At 51.2% G+C, this 21,991-nt stretch overlaps 2 protein-coding genes across 4 annotated transcripts in view; one reads left to right on the top strand and one right to left on the bottom strand.

Moving 5' to 3' along the window:
- Positions 1-21,991, top strand: part of AIFM2 (AIF family member 2) — a 194,078-nt gene that overhangs the window by 158,506 nt on the left and 13,581 nt on the right. The gene's annotated exons all lie outside the window — the stretch shown is intronic.
- LOC101043224 (uncharacterized) overlaps positions 2,390-21,991 on the bottom strand; it is an 87,692-nt gene continuing 68,090 nt past the window's right edge. For 2 of the 3 annotated variants that reach the window (XM_039478357.2, XM_074382348.1), the window contains 7 exons: positions 20,563-20,598; positions 17,432-17,485; positions 15,917-15,970; positions 14,948-14,983; positions 8,673-8,759; positions 4,274-4,312; positions 2,390-2,609 (listed from right to left, as the gene is read on the bottom strand). In XM_039478357.2, coding sequence (XP_039334291.2) covers positions 2,607-2,609; positions 4,274-4,312; positions 8,673-8,759; positions 14,948-14,983; positions 15,917-15,970; positions 17,432-17,485; positions 20,563-20,598 — 309 coding nt within the window. In that variant the 3' untranslated portion in view covers positions 2,390-2,606. Of the gene's footprint in view, positions 2,610-4,273; positions 4,313-7,624; positions 7,703-8,672; positions 8,760-14,947; positions 14,984-15,916; positions 15,971-17,431; positions 17,486-20,562; positions 20,599-21,991 lie in introns of all 3 variants that reach the window. The other variant, XM_074382347.1, reaches the window with a different exon arrangement.

Raw genomic sequence — 21,991 nt, 5'->3', positions numbered from 1 at the left:
TCCTCTCTAATTGTAAAGTTGTCTTTACACACATTTCTATTTTATTACGTAGATTCTTGTGACTTTGAATCCTTCGTGGCAGTAGCTGAGGTGTTCTAAGTAAACGAATAACCCCAGGACTGGAACGAAAGGGGTTTCTCTGCCCAGTTACCCAGGATATTCAGCTAACACTGAATCTCCGCTTCCTGGGCTCCAGTGAATACTCTGCTCTGTTCTGAGATCATCAGTGAGCTGTGATTGCCCCGGCCAGAGCCTGAAAGGGAATCAGGCCAGGGGTTAGAAGAACTGGGTCACACCCTGATGTGCTTGGGACCTTGGCTGGGAGGGGAGGAGTGTGGCCTGGAGATGGGAACACCCGCAGTGAGGGTGACTGAATTCTAAGGGACAGAGGATTTGGGCTGGGCTGCATTATGACTTTTGGGGTTCCTGGGCAGTTTTGCCTTCCTCCATTAAAAAATAGTTATATTTTTTTAATTAAAAATATTATATCTGTATTTTTTGAGAGAGTTTTGCTCTTGTTGCCCAGGCAACAATGAGTGCAATGGCGCGATCTCGGCTCACTGCAACCTCTGCCTCCCGGGTTCAAGCAATTCTCCTGCTTCAGCCTCCAGAGTAGCTGGAATTACAGGCATGCACCACCACGCCCGGCTAATTTTGTATTTTTAGTAAAGACGGGGTTTCTCCATGTTGGTCAGGCTGGTCAAAAAACTGTATTTTACAATTGTGCTGGTAGACAAAAACAATCCTGGCTGGATTCGTTGTTATATATTCACTTTTTTCTTTTAAATGTAGAAAGGTGAAAATTAAAATAGTTTTGCAGCCTCTGAAAGTACTCTGTGGCTGCTGGAGAATCCCTGGGCTACACGGCCATGAGAGTTGGCCCGGGGCAAGAAGCATCACTGGGTTCAGATGAGCCCTGTTTGTGTCCACAGAGATCAACTCTTATTCACTACTGCGCGGCCTCACTTTTCTTTTTCTTTTTTTTAAAGGCAGGGTCAAATTTTGTTGCCCAGGCTGGAGTGCAGTGGTTCGATCATAGCTCACTGCAGCCTTGAACTCCCAGGCTCAAGCAATCCTCCCACCTCAGCCTCTGGAGTAGCTGGGACTACAGGCGAGCGCCACCAAGCTTGGCTGAATTTCGAAAAATGTTTTTGTAGAGACGAGGGTCTAGCTATGTTACCCAGACTTGGTTCACTTTTCAAATGAGGAAGCCAAGACTTAGAGGAGGAAGTTGTCCAAGTTCCAAGCTAACCTAGTGACGTTTGGAGTAAGAATGTCGATATAATCCTTTTGGGTCTGAGCTGCATGTGATTTCATCACCATGAGCGCTTGCGAGTGTGACTTCATCCCCACACATGGCAGGGGTGTGTCTAATGACTGTGAAGCCCACTAATTTAGGGTTTTGTGTGACAGCATGTGGACAGAATCTGGGGTTAAATTTCCCCTTGCGCTGTCTAAGAAGAAAGGATGTATAAAGAAAATGTAAAATGTAAACCAGATGGGGATGTACGTGAACTACTGGAGTACATTGTTTTCAGGCTTTTAGAAGTACGAATTTATGCTGTCAAACAGCTAACAATAAACCTATATGTTACACCATAGGAAAGACTTAAGTAGTCATTAAAACCAGTTTCCTGAGACCTTTTCTAAGCAATGCACTAAATATGGAAAACAATACAACCTTATTTTTTAAAAAATAAAAACCACTTCAGATTGGCCCAGCCCACGCCCAGATCTATGCATGTTTTGCGAATACCCTAGGCTGGAGTAGAGCCTCAGATGAGGCAAAGCTCCTTCAACTGCTAGTTGTGAGTGAACCCACAAACTCATAATCAGGTCAACGGCTATGATTAGCAAGAGCGGCTACTAGGGATTGTAGCTCAAAGCAAAACAAACAAACAAAAACCCACCGTAACCCAACGGAAAAGAGCAAATAGCTCCTTTGAAACCCTGGGGGCCCTTAGCATAACTGAATGCTCTCACACAGTAAGCACTGTGAGAAACTTGGGATCTGTAACAGCATACATTGCTCAACAGAGTCCCCCCTCTCCCTTTGTTGAACTTCACATTTCAAAATTTTGCTCTATATTTCTGAGGACCCCTACTTCTGGGACTTCCTGCTTTCACAGAAGAGAATGTATTTAATATAATGATTAATCAGGATCATGAATTGCCATGTTTCATTTTTTTTAATAATGAAAATCCACAAGGGTTTAAAATATTCTTAGACACACCTAGCTTGGCAAATATGGACCTCTACATTTGTGTGAATTCACACGAGCTAGCCAGCACCTCAGTTCTGGCTGGCCCCCTTTGGCACCAGGACACAATAATTTATTAAGCTTCAATACTTAATAAGTGTGCACAAATATCATGCAGACATTACGACCATACTCACAAAAAGTGTATTAGAGACACAGACTTAGACGAAACATCTTGTAAACAAAAGGGAAGAGGTTGATATTTTCTGTACAAAATATGCCGGTTTTTCTTTTTTAATAATCTGTAAGAGGCATCATACTTCGGGCATTTTCAAAAAGTGAAAACTGTATAAAAATAAATATTCTATGTACAAACACACACAGGCCAATCCAAGGTTAGAGGCATCACTGCAAAACAAAAACAAAACAATGTTCTGTTAGTTTCAGTGGGTCTGCAGAGGTTTATTTCCTTTGTAGGAAGGGAGGCAAATCTTGTCCTGGGTTGGATGGGAGTTCCGGACAGGGGAACTGTGGGAACCATGAGCCCCTAGGTGGGAGAAACTGGTGACTGCCTTAGCTCCCTGAGGGCAGGAAACCAAGTTCACCTCTCTGTTCACCTTTGTGGTCACTAGAGGGCACTCTCTTTCTCTGCTGGCTTTGGAGGCCTGACCTGTAACGACTGCATCGTCCCGGATTAGACATGCTGTGAATGAATAGTCATGAAAGTCTCAAGTTGCTTCTCCAAGACATTGCAGCTCTTGGTGGTGGCTGTTCTTCCCGGCTAAGTTCAACCATTTCTATCTCCTAACCACTGGCAGCAATCATAAAGAGGAATTTTTTTTTTAGGGGGCAAGGGTTTGGAGGTCTTGTTCGACACACTTTTGACCTGCTTTTGTGGTGTTTTAACTAGATCTAGGTGGAGCTTGGTAGGAGGACGAGGACAGGCTCCAGGGACAGATTCTGGGGAGCAATCTGTCTTGAGTGTTGAACTTTTCCTTCTTGGGTTAGGGGGTGCTTTAGGTACCCGGGCAAGAAGGTGTTCAACGTTGGCCTGGGGTCTTGGTGGTTTCACCATGTTTACCCACCCCAGTGCACTAATGAGATTCAGGGCATCTTAGCACAGGGGAGCTTGTTCATCTCATCGTAAGTGTGACTCTTCTGTCACTGGAACAGGACTGGATTCGTTGAGCACAGACCTTGAACAGGTTGGAGTCCCCAGCCCCTTAATGAGGATGAACCTTGAGACAATGGTGGTGGGGCGTTGGTGAGATTTGGAGTGAGAGGCAGACGGTATGGCACAGCATAGCAGCTGCCACTATTACTGGGGACCAGGGCGGGGCTTCTGGGTTAGTTAGCAAGCAGACGGCCCCTGTCAGCCTGGGCAGCCCTGCGCTCTGGGGATCTATGGTTGAATGGGGTGATCATGTGAAAGGGCACAGCCCTGTGCTGTCAGACTGATGTAATGATGGCAAATGCCAAGGGCAGTGTGAATAAATGAACACTCATTGTCGGTAGGAACGCTGGGAGCCCAGGAGAGATTGTGCTGCAGGTCACATGTGTGTTGGCATGAAGCTCTGCCAGCTTAAATACAAGGGGAGTGGTAGAGTGGTGAGTAGCACAGCCCCTATGGGAGGCACAGTAGCATGTGAGACCAGAGTGGAAGCAGCTGAGCCGCCCTACATCTAAGACATGTCCTCATGTGTCATAAATGACCTCAGAGGAAATCTGTGAGTGTAGCTGATGTCTAAGGTAAAAACATGATCTGGAACTTCTTGGGGAAGTTCCTTGGGGGAAAGACACTATGTACAGTGAACACACAAAGCATAAAGATGTCACCTGTGTGGCTGCATGGACATTCCGCGTAGGGTCTGCTGATACCTTAAGAAGCATTTAAAAACGTTCTTTAAGAGTGTTCAGTGTATGGGATGTTTAATGGGCATCCTGCCTTTGAGACAGTGCCTTTTTGACCTATGTCTCGCTGCCTCATCTGTAGCAAGGCAGAATGGAAATTGTGGGAACTGTATGGCACTGTTGAGAATGGAGCCCCGGTGCTAATCGATGGGAAGCCTTACCTTGTTCCAGCAGCCCTGGACTGGTAAGCCGTCTTCGCCCTGCAAGGAGAAAGGAAGGCAGAGGGCTCAGACTACCTGTGACAGTCTGCCAAGTGGGCAGGACAGGGGTAACAAGGGCCACACACAGTTTGGCAGCTGATCACGATGTGGCCCACCCACTCTTGTCTATTTCTTTTCTCCACTCCAGATCAGAACTTCAGAAGGAGGTGGAAACAAATCCGGCTGTTTTCCCATTGGCTAAGCTCACATGCAGCCACAGTGCAAGGCCCATAGGGGCTGTTCTTGCCTGTGGGACCAGCAAGCAGAGATGTCCTTGTGTGCCACGAGGGAACAGGCTCTGCGCTGGCCCTGTGGAGTGCTGGCTGCTCATAGGCAAGCCACTCAGCACGAGGAGGCCTCAGTTTCCTCCTCTGTAAAACATGGGCAAGGGTGGTTGCTTGAAGTGACCTCTAAGGGCCCTCCCAGCCCTCTCATTCTCTTATTTGTCTCTCTTCCTAAGCAGAAGGAGAAGGACATGCAGACAGTTCCTCTCTGATGATCAATCCTGGGGTGGGGTGAGGGGCATGAAGGGACAGGCAGCCTCATGGGTATTGCAGCGCAGCCCTGAGATGCCTTCGGCAAGAAAACAACAGTTCCTAGCAAAGTCTTAGCCTTTGCTGGGAATTTGGGGGTGCAGTGCGGTAGCAGTGCAGGAATCAACTGCACACTGTCGGTCTCCAGTGTCGGTAACAACCATGCAGCCCATTTAGCCTCGAGATGTTCATGTTCTGCCCTCAGTGATAGAAACCTTCCTGAGTCTTCTCAGGCCCTCGTCTCCCCTCCTCACTGGCATACCTGTTGGGGGATCTAGAAATCTAGAGACCAGGTGGAGAAGGCGAGGCTGGGCCAAGGGCAGAGATCTGGTTCTCAGTCCAAGTCTGCTAGACAGGCAGGGCAGACGAGGAGATGGCCACGGGCTCCAGAAGACTGGAGCAAGCGCTCAGCCCTGAGGGAGCTTGTGGAATGCAAGTCCTCTGCTGTCCTGGTCTAATGTCATCCACCCACGCCAGGAGCTGAAACCACTCATCACCTGGCATTCAGCAGGGATTGATCCCAATATGGAGAGCCTCGGAAGTCTGGTTATCTTGTAGTAAAAATCACCATCAATAGCTACCCCTGTCCCCCAAGTCCATAATAACACAGAGGAGGAGGCAGAGTGAGAAACAACAGACACTTCTCCAGTAAAAGTAATTGAAAAATGACAGATTGATATGGGATGTTACGGAAGATAATGCCATTTTACGTGGAGAGTCAAATCAGGGTGACCTTCATTTTCCCCTCTGGGTTGGGGAGGGGATTGCACGGGGAGGTGGTGCATTCCACAGTTTCAGGGTGACCCTGTGCCCCTTCCCCAGCCTGCCATGGTGCAGTGCGACACACGTCACATGGATGCTGGGAGGGAGAGGAGCCTCTGCAGGCCTGAGCGGCATTCCCATTGGCACGTGGATGGTGGCAGCGGGTATGGACGACAGGGCAGGCAGAGAATGAAAAGTAATGTATGGTGAGGAGCAGAGAGGCCAAGGCAGCTGCTGGCAGAACTAAAGGTGCCTGGATTGTGGGAGGGGATTGTGGCTAAGGGAAGACCTGGCTGGTGCTCAAGGGAGGTGCTTGGATGGGACCAGAAAGTCCCAGATGAGAAAGGTGTCCGTGCCGGCTGCATGCGGGAAGTCTCGAATAGGAAAGGTGCATGTACAGGCTGCATTCAAGAAGTCTGGGTCGAGAAAGGTGGCTGTGCAGGCTGTATGCCTGGGGTTTGGCAGGACCGTCAGGGACAGGAAGCGTGCTGCCTGCCTGCTCGCTCTGCACTCCACTTTTGTTGCATATGCTCCTCCTAAAAGTCCCTAATGCCATTCAAGGGGCTCTACAACCACCTCTCAGGGTCACACAGCATAATTTCTTACATATTTTCCTCTTTTGTCAAAGAGAATTCCTGTGTGACCCCAGGGTAGGGATGTGAGGCCCCAAATTCTCATTTATTACTGGTATGATAAAGTAACTCTTGAACTCCAAACCTATCGGGGAAACCCGGGGAGAGCAGTAAAGTGCTCCCTTCTGCTTCTTTTGCAGTAAGAGGATCAGCCTGGAGGCTTAGACTGTCCATGCCAGAGAGGGACCAGGCAGGCAGGAATAAACTGCTACCACTTAGCCTGGGATGTGCTTGGAAGAGGGGTCCTTAGCTGTCTCCCTTCCTTCTCCTGAACTCTATTCTCAACCTTTCCATCTCTCCCAGACTCTTCAGTAAGAAGCCATCTGACCATGAAAGAAAGGGACAAGGAAGGGTCTGGTACTGTCTTTGGAGATTTAAGCAAAAAGAACAAACCCTTTAGGATCTGAAAACCTAATCTTGGACCATTGGACCATCCCCTAGTTCTTTTTTTTTTTTTTTTTTGAGACGGAGTTTCGCTCTTGTTACCCAGGCTGGAGTGCCATGGCGCGATCTCGGCTCACCGCAACCTCCGCCTCCTGGGTTCAGGCAATTCTCCTGCCTCAGCCTCCCGAGTAGCTGGGATTACACGCCCAGCTACTGTTTTGTATTTTTAGTAGGGACGGGGTTTCACCATGTTGACCAGGACGGTCTCGATCTCTTGACCTCGTGATCCACCCGCCTCGGCCTCCCAAAGTGCTGGGATTACAGGCTTGAGCCACCGCGCCCGGCCCATCCCCTAGTTCTGATAGTGTCACCTGGGCAGTGACCCATGACCCAACCTGGAAGAATAGGCAGGTGGCTCCTCCTCCACCTCACTTCTAGAGCTTCTGAGTCTATCCTGTTGGTAATCATGCCCCTCTGTCCCTCAAATCATGCGATGGAGGAGGCAGGGGATACAGGGCTGACTCAGGCATCTCATTCACACGTTTTGCTAGATGTTCAGCCAGTGCATTCTGAACTAACTGCGCTGCCTCAAGGAAAAGAAGTCATGGTTCTGAGAACTAGCCCAGAGAACCCACTTTCCTAGCTGGAGTCTCTAGCACCTTTGTCTAGAATCAGTTTGGAGACGAGGATCAGAGGCAGCCAAAGCCAGCTGCAGGGTGGGAGGGCTGCTCACGTCAGATGGATGTGCATTAGAAGTAGCTGCAGCAGGAAGCCAGGAAACATCTGGGTAACCTTCGCATGCAAGAGGGTGGCATGGCTGGGAGCCCCCAGAGTACCAGCCAAGGTGGGGTGACCCTTGGTGTCTACAGAGTGAAGAAGAGGGACGTGGAGATGGGGAGGCTGGAAAGGAGTGTGGAGGGTGGCTGGGGAAGCACGCGGTATGAATCACACACGTGGGAAGCCCAAACTGGCCATGCAGGCAAGCAAGAGCGATGCCATACCAATGGGCACGGGGCATCCAGTCCGTCCAGCCCTGGTAACCCCGGCTCCCCTTTCTCTCCTTTAAAACCTCGGTGTCCCTGTTCATAAAACCAACCACGATGATTATTCAGGTAAAGGCTGGCCAGCTCCAACCACGGAGTGGAGAGGCCCAGTCCTACCCTGGCCAGGATGCAGGACCTCTGAGACGTCTACAAACAGGGGCTAAATCCCAGGTGGTCCCCCATCTCCCAAATCCAGTTTTTGTGCCCTCTTTGTGCTCTGGAGAGTTCAGCTTTGCATCTGTACAACCTGCCCCTCTCCATTAATCTCCCTGTCTTTACAGATTCACTTAGTATAAACACAGACACACTTCAATGTAGTGCGTCATAGTTACCAGAACTTTCAAATGGACTGAAAGGCACTGGAGAAACCCAGCAGATGTACGTGATCATTCACTGTTGGCTCTTTTGAGAAGGCCTCCCATGGGGTGTCTGTCTACCGATTCTGGTCTGCAGCTTTAAAGGTTTTAGCTGGATGGCTGGTGAGCGTTGGGAGACTAGGCATCAGAAGCTCTTCATCTAGCCTTGCTCTGCCCAGTTTTGAGCGTCAGTGGCCCCGAGGAGATGCTAACTCTGGTTCCTGCATCCTGACCGAGTGAGGATTCAGACAGCTTGAATGGCTGGCCCACAGAGGTGGCCACAAAACAAAGAAGGCAAATCCGTGGCTCACAAATGCTGCACTGGCTTCCAAAGCCACCCTTGAGCTAAGAGCTGAGACCTTCCCCGAAAATCCCTTTCCTAGTGGTGTCTTCACTTCCACACATCAATTGTTCTGCATCTTCAAAGGGAAAGGATTCAAAGGCAAGGGATTTAGCCCGAATTACTTGCAGCTGTGGTTATAAAGCAACTCCCAACAGCAGGCAGAATTTCACCGGTCAAATGAACAGATAGATTTTGGTAGCACTGGTGTAGACATGTGGTTCACATCTTAGTTTATTTGCCTTCTTTGTTTCCAACTTGCAAACCTCAGGGACAAAAACCAGAACAAGTGATAAACAAAAAAACATACCAACGGGCAGGGGGCATCTAATCCAGGTGCTCCTTGGTCTCCCTTATCCCCTTTAGGCCCTCTAGAGCCTTTCTTCCCCCTCTCCCCCTGGAAATAATGGTTTAGTCCGAGAAAAAAAAAACAACATCAAAACTTTAGGAACATTCATGTGTTAAGGTGAGAGACAGAAAAAGAAAAATTAAAGAGGGAAAAAGAGATGCTTTTAATTAGGATATTCTCCCCAATAGGATTTGGAGTCCATGCCTACCTCCTCCCCATCCCCAGGCCCCTGAGAATTTGGCTAAGGTGGGTGGGAGAGGGAGGGGAGGATGGCAGCAGGGCTCAGAGCTGCAGGTGGAGGGAACCCCAGACGGAAGATTTTCGTGGCCAGTTTTGCTAACACTAAGCCCAGGGTGGGTCTGTGTGGAACACAGTGGCTAGGGACCAACTTCCTTTTCTTCCAGGGTCTATTTTGAAAGGCTATGGGCTGACAACTTTTTTCCCCAATTAATGTTTATCCCTTTGACATTCTACTAGGAGGCAAGGTGATTTTGCCTGGAGCCCTGGGGTGTGTGTGAACATAGCATGTATGAGCATATGCACATATGTGCTTGTGCACATGTGTATATGTATGTATGAGTGTACCAGTATGTCCTTGTGTATATGTGTGCACGCACATGTATGAGTGTGTGTGTTGGTATGTGCTTGGGCACATGAACATGTGTGTGTTTGTATGCATGTGTCCATGTGCACACACGTGTGTGTCCTTGTGCACATATGTATGTGTGTGTCCAGGGCTCATGGATGGCCCCTGGTTCTCAGCTGGGTTCTCCTGTGCTATGTGTATCTTGCTCCATCTTTGTCAGACAGTTATTTGTATATGAATGTGTTGGTTTAAGGAATTCATTTGTTTCTGAAACATTGCAGTAAACGTCATTTTTCTAAATTGAATTCTATTTTGTATGTGTCAGAGTCCATTTAAAGAAGGGCTGTGGGGAATTCTTTTTAAAAGTGAAGCATCACCTCTTTAATGAATTTGCATTTGCATTTTTATATGTGTGTTTCCTAAAAAGGGGGTTCAGTGTGCCCGTAGGAAGTCTTCTTGGGAACTCCTCTCCTCTCTGGAGGGGGATTATCTAATGCTTGGGGACTTCAACAGTGTCGCTCCAGGGTGACTTTGAAGGCTGGGCAGCATGTTAGTCAGAACAAAAGCTTGAAGTCAGAGTTGGTTCCGACAGCAGCACGACTTTGTGAGGCTACTTCTTTGAGCCTTCGTTTCCTTACTTGTAAAATGGGTACAATAACACCTGCCTCAAAAATTTGTTCTGAGGCTGGGCGAAGTGGTTCATGTCTGTAATCCCAGCAGCTGGGGAGGCCAAGGCAGGAGGATTGCTTGAGGCCAGGAGTTCAAGGCCAGCCTGGACAACAAAGCAAGGCCCCATTTTTTCAAAGAATAAAAAAATTAAGTGTGGTGGCATGTCCCTGTAGTCCTAGCTTCTCAGGAGTCTGAGGCAGGAAGATCACTTAAGCCAAGGACAGGAATTTGAGGCAGCTGTGCACCATGATTATACCACTACACTCTAGCCTGGGCAATAGAGCAAAACTCTGCCTGAAAAAAAAAATTGTGAGGTGTTTGTGCTCATTAAATGCTTAATGATGGCACATAGTATGTACACAGAAAATGATAGCTGCTTCATAATGATGATAATAATTATGATTTCCTTCTAGCTAGTATGGGAGCCAAAGGTTGGGGTCAGAGGTTGTCATGTGCAGCGTTCCTGCAGTGGAAGGCTGCAGGGTAGAAATTCATTAGAGGAAGGCAGAGGATAAGAATATTTTTGGGTGGGTGTGGTGGCTCATGCCTGTAATCCTAGCACCTTGGGAGGCTGAGGTGGGTGGCTCACCTGAGGTCAAGAGTTTGAGACCAGTGTGGCCAGCATGGCGAAACCCTGTCTCTACTAAAATTACAAAAATTAGCCGGGTATGGTGATGGGCACTTGTAATCCCAGCTACTCGGGAGGCTGAGGCAGGAGAATTGCTTGAACCCAGGAGGCAGAGATTGCAGTGAGCTGAGATCTTGACACTGCACTCCAGCCTGGGAGACAGAGTGAGACTCTGTTTCAAACAAACAAAAGAATATTTTTGGTGTTCCTTCAGTTCTTTGGAAATTATGCAAATTTGTTGATTCCAGAGGTTGTCTTCAACCAGTGCATTATTCTAAATGAATTTTCTAAAAATGCAAATCCTTACTTAGAAATGGACATGTGTTTAAGATGACATATGTATGTGCATATTAGATGTATTTCCATCAGCCTGAAATTTTGTCTGCCAATAAGAACATCAAGCCACAAATCATCCCGAAGGGGCAGACCAGCAAAACCACTAGCTGTGTGGGTGGGGAAGCCATCTGATAAACTGTCTCAGGGTGTGGCCTCTCATTCTCTCGATCTTGAGCAGTTTTCTACTGAAGATGGGCAAATCTGCCAGAGTGGGGAATCCCAAGTCCAGGATAACCCGGGGGTAACAGTTGGCATGTTCCAGACTTTCACCTCAGGTAACGAATACTATGGGGTGTTGTGTTCTAAAAATCTGGGAAATTGCTTCAAATTGGGTGTCATTTGAGGCTACTGGAGTAGTAGCATCACCTGCAGTCTCCCTGCCTCCCACCCCCAGAGAGTGACACCAAAGAGACCCTGGCAAAGAGGGAACCCTAGTTGGTAAGGGAGAAAGGGGTGAATAAAGTCAAGGAGCAAAGGCTTCTTAAAAACGTGGGTAAGTGTATGACAGTGGACTTTGGAGGAGATGAATGGAAAGCTGGTGAGGGGGAAGGGAAAGGAAGAAGGACATGAGATGATGATGAATGTATCGGGGGGAGAAGGAGTAAAGGAAGAGGCCAAAAGAGATAGTCGAAGAGGAAGAGGTGAGGACGCAAGATGGGCTTAGGAAGCAAGACGCACGTGCACACACACATGCACACGCACCCACATACATGCACACACATGCACCCACACACATGCACATGTGTGCACTCCCTCACCCCTCACAGTTGGGCATCTCAGAGAGCAGAAGCAGCCTCACTGCATGCACGCAGACCTTTTCAGCTGGCTGGTTTGCAGGCAGCCCCACAGTAACCCCCGATTTTCCTGATGATTAAATTGCCAGATTCATGCCACCCTTTTTCCTTTGACTGATTTCTTATCCTAAAGGTGGCTCCTGGGCCAAATTCATAGAGCTACTTAGGGGAAGGGAAGCTACTTAGTGACAAGGTCAGGATATTCTTCCCACTGGTGTGTATGCTTAGAAAGCTCCTGGTTTGGGGCTCTGGGCCTTTGCCCCCCCCCCCCCATGGCAAGGACCTTCCTTCCATGAACAGGAAGAGGCTCTGGGACCATCCTTTGGTGGGACATGGAGAAGAACACTTTTAAGGTTGTATCTCTGTTCACTGTGAGATAAAACAAATCTCTGGGCCAGGCACGGTGTCTCCTGGCTGTAATTCCAGCACTTTGGGAGGCTGAGGCAGGCGGATCACTTGAGGTCAGGAGTTTGAAACCAGCCTGGCCAACGTGGTGAAACCCTGTCTCTACTAAAGCTACAAAAAATTAGCTGGGCATGGTGGCACACACCTGTAATCCCAGCTACTCAGTAGGCTGTGGAAGAATCGCTGGAACCTGGGAGACGGAGGTTGCAGTGAGTGGAGATCACACCACTACACTCCAGCCTGGGAGACAGAGCAAGACTCCATCTCAAAAAACAAACAACAAAAAAGCCACCAAAAACCAAATCTCTGTTGGGGTGCACACAATGAAGCATGATGTGCACAAAGTTTGGGGGTTGCCCTATAGGGAGCCACCCTCCAAAACCCAGGTGGGGTAGGGGGATTTGAACATCTGTTGCTTTCCCTTCACAGGTGACCATGCAGCTTCTAATCAGAATGCTGTTTTGGCCCTTCTGGTGTTTACCTTGATCAAAGTGTCAATACTCTGGCATAACCCCTCTATCAACCCCCAAAACTGTCCCTGGTGGAGCAAGCACTGACTTTCTCAGACCTTTCTTCGTTTTGGAGGCGTCATTACCAAGCTCTCACATCTCCCTGCAAAGTTCTATTAGGGCTGGTGGTATAAAAAAAAGTCAGAATGGGGGCAGGGTGCAGTGGCTCATGCCTGTAATCCCAGCCCTTTGGGAGGCCGAGGTGGGCGGATCATGAGGTCAGAAGGTGGAGACCATCTGGCCAACATGGTGAAACCCCATCTCTACTAAAATACAAAACATTAGCAGGGCGTGGTGGCACGTGCTTGTAGTTCCAGCTACTCAGGAGGCTGAGGCAGGGGAATCGCTTGAGCCTGGGAGGCAGAGGTTGCAGTGAGCCGAGATCATGCCACTGCACTCCAGCCTGGTGACAGAGCAAGATACTGTTTCAAAGAAAAAATAAAAAAGGTCAGAATGGGGAGGCAAGATTGAGGGTGGACTCTTCCGGGACATTCGGACATCCTGAGAGTCAAATCCCTGGAAGGAAGAGAACAAGCCGCCCCCTGAGTTAGAAACATGCTCTCTGGGAATGAGTCCATTGGCTTTTTATGGTATGCTCAAAAGAAGGTACGTGCCACCTCACTGCTTTCTGAAGCTGACTTTTGCTAAGTGACACATTCCTAATTTGTATAAGGGATGGAGGAAAGTGTGTCAAACATCAGGAAAGGGAGGGGGATGAGAAATACTTTCCCACTGATTCCTGGGGCCTCAGTGGATGACTTGACAACCTGGGTTCCTGCAGCATCAGAGCCACCAGCCCCCGCCTCCCTCTGTGACAAGGGTACTTGTCCTGTCTCCACCTCTCCAGCAACACGGTCATCGTGCCTTGAAGGATCAATTTTGCAGCCTTCAAACTGCTCAGTGTCTCAAGCCAACTGAAAGAGTCTTAAGAAGGAGGTTTAGAAGATACTAATTGAATATAATAAAGAAAACTAAAACACGTCAGAATGACATTTGAAAGGAAGTTAGTATGCCAATGAAGAGGTGGAATGATCAAAGATTTCAGAGGCCTGAATCCTTTGATGCCACACTGAGGAAAGTCCTTCCCAGCGAGCCTTGGAGCATTGGGAAGCAGGTCTGTTTATTCTGGCGGTTTCCAGACCTGGTCTTGCCGTGGCCAGGGGTGGCGCTGCCGCTCCCTCTTGCGTACAGAAGACGGGACGAAATGAGTTGCTTTTGACCACCTGCTGGTGTAGAGCGCTTAGGAGGATGGGAGTGCTCAGTAAATAGATGTTGAATTGAAGGGAGTGGAATTCCCTCTTGCCAGATAGAAGCATAGGCGTTCTGGTACACTCCGTGTAGAAACATGGTATCAGTGGGCAAAGATCAGCCACAAGACCTGGGTTCTGCAGACCTCGTGCTCTGCCTCTAACTCTCCATGGGAACCCAGGACATGTAATCATTGTTCTGGGCCCTGTTTCTCCATCTGTTCCTTCCATTTCTTCTCCACTAAGTGCCTTGGATTTTATGACCCACCAGAAGACACACTTGGCCTCTAGGGCTTGTGCCCCCCACTCCACAGAGCCCCAAGATGGGGCAGCAGGTGAGACCCTCGAGGGGAAGCCAAAGACCCTCTCTTGGTCAGATGTAGTTAAATTCTCCCTGCTGGGCCCACATGCTGAAGGCTGTGGCAGGTGTCACACCCGTCACCTGGCTGTGGGTGCCGTGGGCATTTGGTAAGTAAGTGTGTCCTGGTGAAGATGGCAGAAACCAAAGGGACAGCAAGGGCCTGAGAAGGTGCCAGTCCTTTCAGAGCTCTGCCGACTCTTTCCAAGAGAAATACTTGCTGTAATATTTTTTTAAAAGGGTTGGCTGCTTCCAGTAGCTGTCTGCTTGTTCTTGGGGCTGGAATTTATTTTCCCTCTCGCTAGTGGCCTGGAATGCCTGGCAAAACTAAGTTTCAGAAGGCGAGGACAAGGTAGCAATGGATCTAAAATGATCATTTAGGGGCCCAATATCAGGGCAACCTAGAAAGAGCTGGACACATGGCTCTTGTAGCTGGATGGCTGGATGGCAATGCTAAGCTGGTGGCTGTCGTGGGACTCGGTCCCTTCTCGTGGTGTGGAAAAAAACATGCTTCCATTAGAGGATCAGGCCCCAGGCTCCCTGCAAACCACAGGTTAAGGCCCTCCTTGTAACGCCTTTCAATTTAGGATGGTTTATCAGGCAAAACCGTGTTTGCCAGGTTGGTCAGGAATCACCGATTGATCATTCTACCCCATCATGAAGACATTAGTAACCGGAGCCCGAGTGCGGAGTCTCAGACTCACCCGGTTTCCCTTGTCCCCAGGTGGTCCATGTAAACCCTGTGAGAGATCAGAGGAGCAAAGGCATGTTAGTGCAGAAACACAGGGCGCTCTGCAGCGCTGCCTTCCAGGCTCATAAAGCTCTCCCCGATGCCTCACTCCTCAGAGACAGGTTCAATTATTCCCATTACGCAGAAGTGGGATGGAGACGCAAACCGCTCAGAAAACTTGACCTAGAGGCGAATGGAGAATTCTGGGCAAAGCCAAGAACACAGATCCAGTTTTCTCGCCTCTGCAGCCCAGGTCCTGGCCTGTGGCTGGGCTCTCCCGAGGTCACTACCGCAGGTGACGGGTGAGTTCTGAGGATGTGCTTGCCAGGGCAAGGAGTGCTCTTAGCAGAGGGGAGTCCCCAGGGCTCTCCTGCCAGGCTCTTGCCAGACCCTCTTTCCAATATTTTAGCTAGGGGAATTTAGCACGAGGCAAGGCTGGCCCAGATGTGCATACCTGGCCAACACACACAGCCTCCAGTGGATGGGAAACTAAAGTGCGGGCTCTTGCAGGCAGACACCCAATTTCTGTAACAAAGTGGTGGGAAAGGATGCTGCATGGAAAGCCAGGTCTCCCCCGCAAGGCCCAGCTCCTCTGGGAAGCTGCTCTGCTCATGAAGCCTCTCCTTCTATCACAGGGCTCTGAATTTGATTCTGCCCCTCCGGAGGGCAGGGGCCATGGCACACTCATGGCTGAGGTCAGGCTGCACTTAACACAGTGGGAGGGGCGCTCATCCCATCACAGGGTCCGCATGGCAGAGGCCCTGGTGCCCTCACAGTGCAGTGCCCGGCAGGATGTGCTAGCCCATCACCCGTTGCCTCTTGGCAGCTTCCTCTGTCCCAGAAGTGAGAGTTCTCCCTGGGCCCTAGAGTTGTGCTGCAGACCCTGGGTGTTTCTAATGGGGGCAGGGATGGGCGGAGAGGAACCTCTGATCCCGAGACTCACAGGAAGCCCAGCTGCTCCCGTTGGTCCTGTCATCCCAGGGTCTCCTTTGCTGCCCTGAAATGGGAGAGAGAAACGCATGAATCCTCCCAGATGTGGTAACAACCTTCCTTGCCATTTTCTACTTTGGTATGAAACACAGGAGACCTCTCCAGTCCCCTCAAGAGCTCTCCAGGAAGCAAGGGCTGTGGGAAAGGTGGGTGCTGCTGATGCGAACACTACCCTGGGGAGGGGGCTCAGAAGCCCCCCTCATTCTCCCTCCAGTAGAGCCTATCCCCCAATCCTCTCCAGAATGACCCGTGGTGTGCTGCGCCTGGCTAGCCTGAGGCAGAAACAGGGAAGAAGAAAGCAGAGCAGGAAGGCAGGGGAAGAGAAAGGGAAGAGAAAGAGCTTTACTTGCTGCTTCAGAGCCTCCAGGGTCACCCCTCAGAGCAGCCTCCTGGTTTCCCCAAGCTGGTGGTCATAGAAAGACTGTACCCTCTGCAGAAGCGCCCACCCTTCCCACCTGAGACCGAGCCAGGAGGTGGGCAGATGGAGAGCACAGGGAGCTGTCCACACAGGCAGAGAACTAGATGGATGCCCACGCAGGGCCCTCCGAGCCCTTCCCAGCCCAGGGGCTGGCTGGGAAGAGCCGATATGGAAAGACACGCAGCTCCCCTGCCTCCACTCAGCCAACGTCCTCACCCTCACCCTCGGACATGCCCATTCCAGCAGGACAAGGCTGGAGGCTGCAAGTCCCGTGACACGGACATGGCCGACAGCCCTGGACAGCGACCGTGGGAGCCTGGCCTATGGCTCCGGCCTCCTGACGTCTTGCTGTCCTGCAGCAGTTGTCTAAATACCACCTGGCCCTCTGTTCCATGCAGTTTCCCTAAATTATTACAAACTTTAGGCATGTCCAGTGACAATGGCGCCCAGGGCCTTGCCAGGCTGAACCTGAGAAGGATACAAGGTGACCAGAAACTAAAGTGGAGGAAGCTCTCTAGTTCCCTTTTTCCTTTCCCTCCTTTTTTTTTTTTTTTTTTTTTTTTCCAATAGAGATGAGGTCTTGCTCTGTCTCCCAGGCTGGAGTGCAGTAGTACAGTCGTACAGTCACTGCAGCCTCAACTTCCCGGGCTCAACTGATCCTCCTGCCTCAGCCTCCCAAGTAGCTAGGACTAGAGGTGCACACCACCATGCCTGGCTAATTAAAAATTGCTTTTTTGTAGTCGGAGTGTCACTGTGTTGTCCAGGCTGGTCTCAGACTCCTGAGTGCCAGTGATCCTCTCACCCTGGCCTCCCGGAGTGCTGGAATTCCAGGAGTGAGCCAACATGCCCCACCTCTGTACCTCCTTGATCCCTCCAAGTCTCTGTCCACTCACAGCTACACAACCAGCCCTCCTGTCCCAGGCTGCTGTGAGGATGACCAGGAGAAGAGACAGAAGGAGGAAGGCATGAGGGCTGAGACCTCTAGTGTTGGGGGTCCCAGGCCTGCTCCTGCCTCCAGGCTGCCCCGGCCCCTGGCCCGCTGACACTCACCCTCTCGCCCTTTGGTCCCGCTGGGCCTGGAACTCCAATTGGTCCTGGAGTACCCTGGGGAGGGGAAGGAAAGCAGAGGTGAGGTCCTCACACGCTGGGGAGCCCTGGGCGCCCCGCCCGACACCTGGAGATGAGCAAGGTCCCAGGCCCAGTTTTCAGGGTTGGCGAGGCCAGGCTCATTCAGGGCAGTCATTCGACTGAGCTGTGATCCTCTTTGGGTTCAGGGCCTGTGGGGAAGACAGCACCTCCCCATGCCTCAGAGCCAGATTCATGGACTAAAACCCTTTTGCTTCACAACCAAGCTTGCCAAGGCTGAAAACGGTGGGAGAATGACTGCTTAGTTTTGCTCCCAGAAGCACTTGGGAGGGAGTGGACCCATCCCGGGGCAGGGGCCAGGGGCTGGCACCCTCTTTGCTGTTGCAGCTCCACATGCAGCGGGAGGGTCTTCATGCCACAGAGATGGATGCGAACGCACACACAGGGGCAGGCGAGAGAGGGTCGTTCAGCCAACGCCCACCCCACCCGCCCACCACAGACCCATAGCCCCGGCCTCAGCCTCCGGCCGGGGTCTCCTCACCCCACTGGCAGGCCTGTGAAACCAACTGGATCGAGGGGGAGTTAGGATGCCTCAATGTCTGCGCTGACACTGGCCTGGCAGGGAGGCGTGTCATGAGCTCTGCTAGCCCAGGGCTGGGGGCGCTGGGGCCATCGGAGCGCATGGCTTAGACACGGAGCATCAGGGCTTGCTCTGGCCTCATCCAACATCTTCCCAGGTTCCCAGTTCACAGCCTGGCCAGACCAAGTCTCTAGTTCAGTGTCTCCTATCGTCAGCCTCAGATGAGGACAGAAGGAGTGGGGCTGAGCTGGGGGCAGTTTCCGGTGCTCTGCATGTAGCTGTGAAAGGCGGGGCGTGACTTACTTCACAGGAGACAAAGAGGGGAGTAAGGAGTCCTCAGGGCTCCCTTAGCAACCATGAGGGAGGAAGGAAGGCTGTGCACATCTGTAAGAGCACAGAATAAAAAGGGAGGCCACGTGTGGTGGCTCACGCCTGTAATCCCAGCACTTTGGGAGGTCAAGGTCAGGAGTTCAAGACCAGTCTGGCCAACATGGCGAAGCCCTATCTCTACTAAAAATACAAAAAATTAGCTGGGCATGGTGGTGGGCACCTGTAATCCCAGCTACTTGGGAGGCTGAGGCTGGAGAATGGCTTGAACCCCAGAGGTAGAGGTTGCAGTGAGCAGAAATTGCACCGCTGCACTCCAGCCTGGGCGACACAGCGAGACTCTGTCTCAAAAAGAAAAAGAAAAAAAGGAGTCAGCTCGGGCCAATGGTTTGGCACAGGGCTGCGGAGTCACCTGGCTGGCCTTGCCTCAGAGGCCTACAAACTACTGGGTATTGGAGAAGCTCCTTAGCCTCGCCAAGTCTCAGTTTCCCCATCTGTACCACGTGTGTCTGCCTCGACTGTGCCAGGTTTCCATGCATGAATGCATGGCGAGCATTTGGTGCTGAGCCTGACCTGTAGGAAGTGCCCAGTAAATGTTAATATTGGCAGGGCAGGCTTATTTTTTCCCCCCACATTTTCCATTAAATTTAGGATACTGATTTTTTGAGGAAAATAAAGCCTCAGTTCCAGGGAGACAGAGTATATGAATTTGTACGGCTCTCCGTCTGACATAAATGGGAGAAGCCACTGAAAGGGAAGTCTTGGTTTCTGCAATTGCAGCCACAGATCATCCCTGAGCCCACCCGGGCACCTGAGACAGGTGTGCTAGGTGGGGGAGGATGGAGAGGGAGGGACTGTGGTGAGGGAGCAGAGCCATGATAATGCCTGGCAGCTGGGGCATGCTCTCTGCACGGAAGGATTTAGGGCGTGAACTCCAACAGCGCAGGGAGCTGGGGGCCTCTGAAGAAGTCTGTCATCTTGGGCAAGCCATGCCACCTCCTATTTATGAGGGCACAGAATAGGCATTCAGTAGGACAGGGCTCTCACGGGGGTCACTATTGACCCTCCTACCTCTAAAAGCTCTGGGCTTCTGCTGGTGCCAGTTTCGATGCCCCGGGCCCCCTGGGAAGATCTGTGAGCCTTGCTTCAGCGTGTCCCCTATGCTCCACATATGACCCCTGGCAAGGCATTGCCTCCCCTGAGGGTGGCTCCAGCCAGCTCACTAGAACTCCGTCTTCATACAGGCCTTGGGCAGACATGACCTTGAAAACACTCTGAAGGGCGGAGCAGGGCCTCCCTGGCTGGAAGGAGCTGGGCACACAGAGCTTTTGTGATAGCTCAGGGACTCGAGACTTGAGGACGAGTGAGCTGAACACTTTGGGAAGGTCGACCCCACGGGGTCAGGGGAGGGACCAGAAGGTGGACAGGAGGGATGTTTTCTCTGATCCTTTAGTTGTTAGTTGGAAGCAGAAGGGCCATGTGCTTTCTAGTTAAGAGTCAACGATACCTGTTTTCTGGAATCAGAAAGAACAGAGGAGAAGACCCAAGTGTGCCTTACTTGCTCTGTCATGAACCCCCTTGCTGGGTTGCAGGGTGGCTGTGGTGTCAAGGCAGTGCAAGGGTGGTTAGAATGTGTGTAAGACACAGAGCTGGGACTGGCTTCTGTGCTCCTACAGGCTACTCCTGTCCTCACCCTTAAAAGCTGTCCCCCCCCGCCCCCCACATACCCAACTGGTGGCTGCACAAGACTAGGGAGCCTCATGGGAAGACAGGAGGTGGACAGAGCTCACAGCATGACGACAACACAGCATGACGGGCACACACAGACACCGGTGTGTTTGCTGGGGAGAGGCCATGGCTCAAAGCCCCAGGGCTGGGCACCCAAGCTGGACTCAGCGTTCCTTTGAAATCAGGAGCGGTGCTGCTGCAGTGGCCTCCCACCCCACACCTGGCAGATTTGAGGTCCCTGGGTGTATTCTGTGGACAGGGGCATTCAGATGAAGGCTAGTCGTATTTGGTCAAGAGGCCAGAAGAGGCGCTTCAGAGCCTCGATGGCGCCTTTCTGGTGTCGGAGGTGGGACAAGGCATGATGCGCTGGGAAAACGAGGCCAAGTGGGACAGACAGAGGGGATCACAGGCCAGGGGTGGGGTGGGGTGGGGTAAGGGGTGATGGAGAAGTGACACTCACCGGTGGCCCAGGCCTGCCGTCCAAACCTGAAGCTCCCTGGACGAAGGGCACAGTTTGACCAAAAGAAGGGGAAGAGAGGATTGGGAGGGAGAAAAAGGGAACAACGGGGAGGGAAGAGGTGAGTAAAGCAGTGACTCTGGACAGACATAAATGCTGGTAATCAAACACAACCGGAGAAATAAGCTTGGGAGGACAGGGGATGGTATTTACATGGAAATCAACGAAAACATGGAGACACTGAAGGCGGTGGCCGGCCGCTGAGCAGGCTGAGTGGAGGTCGGTGCAGACGGCCACTTGCTCCTCCTGCCCCCGTTTCTCCTCTCTCGCTTTATTCCCTCTCAGAAACCCCTCTCCCTTCAGTGTTGTGCAGAAAGGGATACAGAAAGGAATACTTGGAGAGATGTCTTGGAATCAGAGCTGTGCGCCCATCTTTCACTGGGGAGGGGCCCCAGGTGAGGACAGTTCTTCCAGCTGCTTTGCATTCCTGTTTGGATCAGGCCATGCGGGGGTGCCCCTGAGGGTCTCAGCCTGGGTGACAGCACCCAGTTGTGAAATCTGGGTAGAAGTTGGTCTGTTTATCCTTCAGCCTGGGGGAATGAGTTGGGCCTTAGATGATATTACAAATGACACGTGACATTTCTCTGGCACTTTACAATCTGAGAGGCTCAACCCAAACTCGATCCATTTATATGCTCCCAAACAAGGGCTGTTGTGTAGGAAAAGGCTTTGGAGGCAGCGGACTGGGACAGAGGTCTAAGGCTATGCATTCCCCGGAGCAAATGAGTAGCAGATGGGAAGCTACTGAGACCCACCTGCTATCAGCACCCTCGCTTGCTCTTGCTGTCCAGTGAAACCCGTGGTGCAGGGCAGGGGGTGTGTGTAGGGGGGCTCCTGCTCCATCCCTGGGTTATTAAGCTGCCTCTGAAACTCACCCAGAAGAACCTATGGACCCTCTTCTAATGATCCCAGTGTGACAAGTCAGGGAGATGGCAGTGGCAGTACTCTGGCCGGATGAGGACTGAGTGCCTGCAGACTGCTTTTGGCCGAGCCTCAGCTTCAGGGTTTCAAATGTAGAGGGAAGTCCCCAGAAGAGGGAGGCAATGAGCTGCTTCATCACAGAAAAGGTGTTGGGTAGAAGGACTCTCTGCAGGGACTCTTCTCAGATTTAGGATCATACGATTCTGGGACCAACCTTGACTCACTGGGCTAGAGAGCAGTGGTTCTCAGCCCTGGCTGCACATTAGAATCTCCCGGGGGCAACGTTAGGTAAAACAGATGCCTGGGTCCCACCCTGTCCCAGCCCGATTCAGTCAGATTTCCAAGAGTGAGGCTTGGGGTGACGGTAAGTTTTAAAATCTCCCAGGGGATTCCAGTGTGCAGCCGGCATTGAGAACCACTTCTGCTGGGCAAATGGGGGAACACTCCAGGA

Source organism: Saimiri boliviensis, chromosome 12 (assembly GCF_048565385.1).
Source record: "Saimiri boliviensis isolate mSaiBol1 chromosome 12, mSaiBol1.pri, whole genome shotgun sequence".
NCBI classification, from domain to species: domain Eukaryota; kingdom Metazoa; phylum Chordata; class Mammalia; order Primates; family Cebidae; genus Saimiri; species Saimiri boliviensis.
This window is presented reverse-complemented; position numbering and strand designations above follow the sequence as displayed.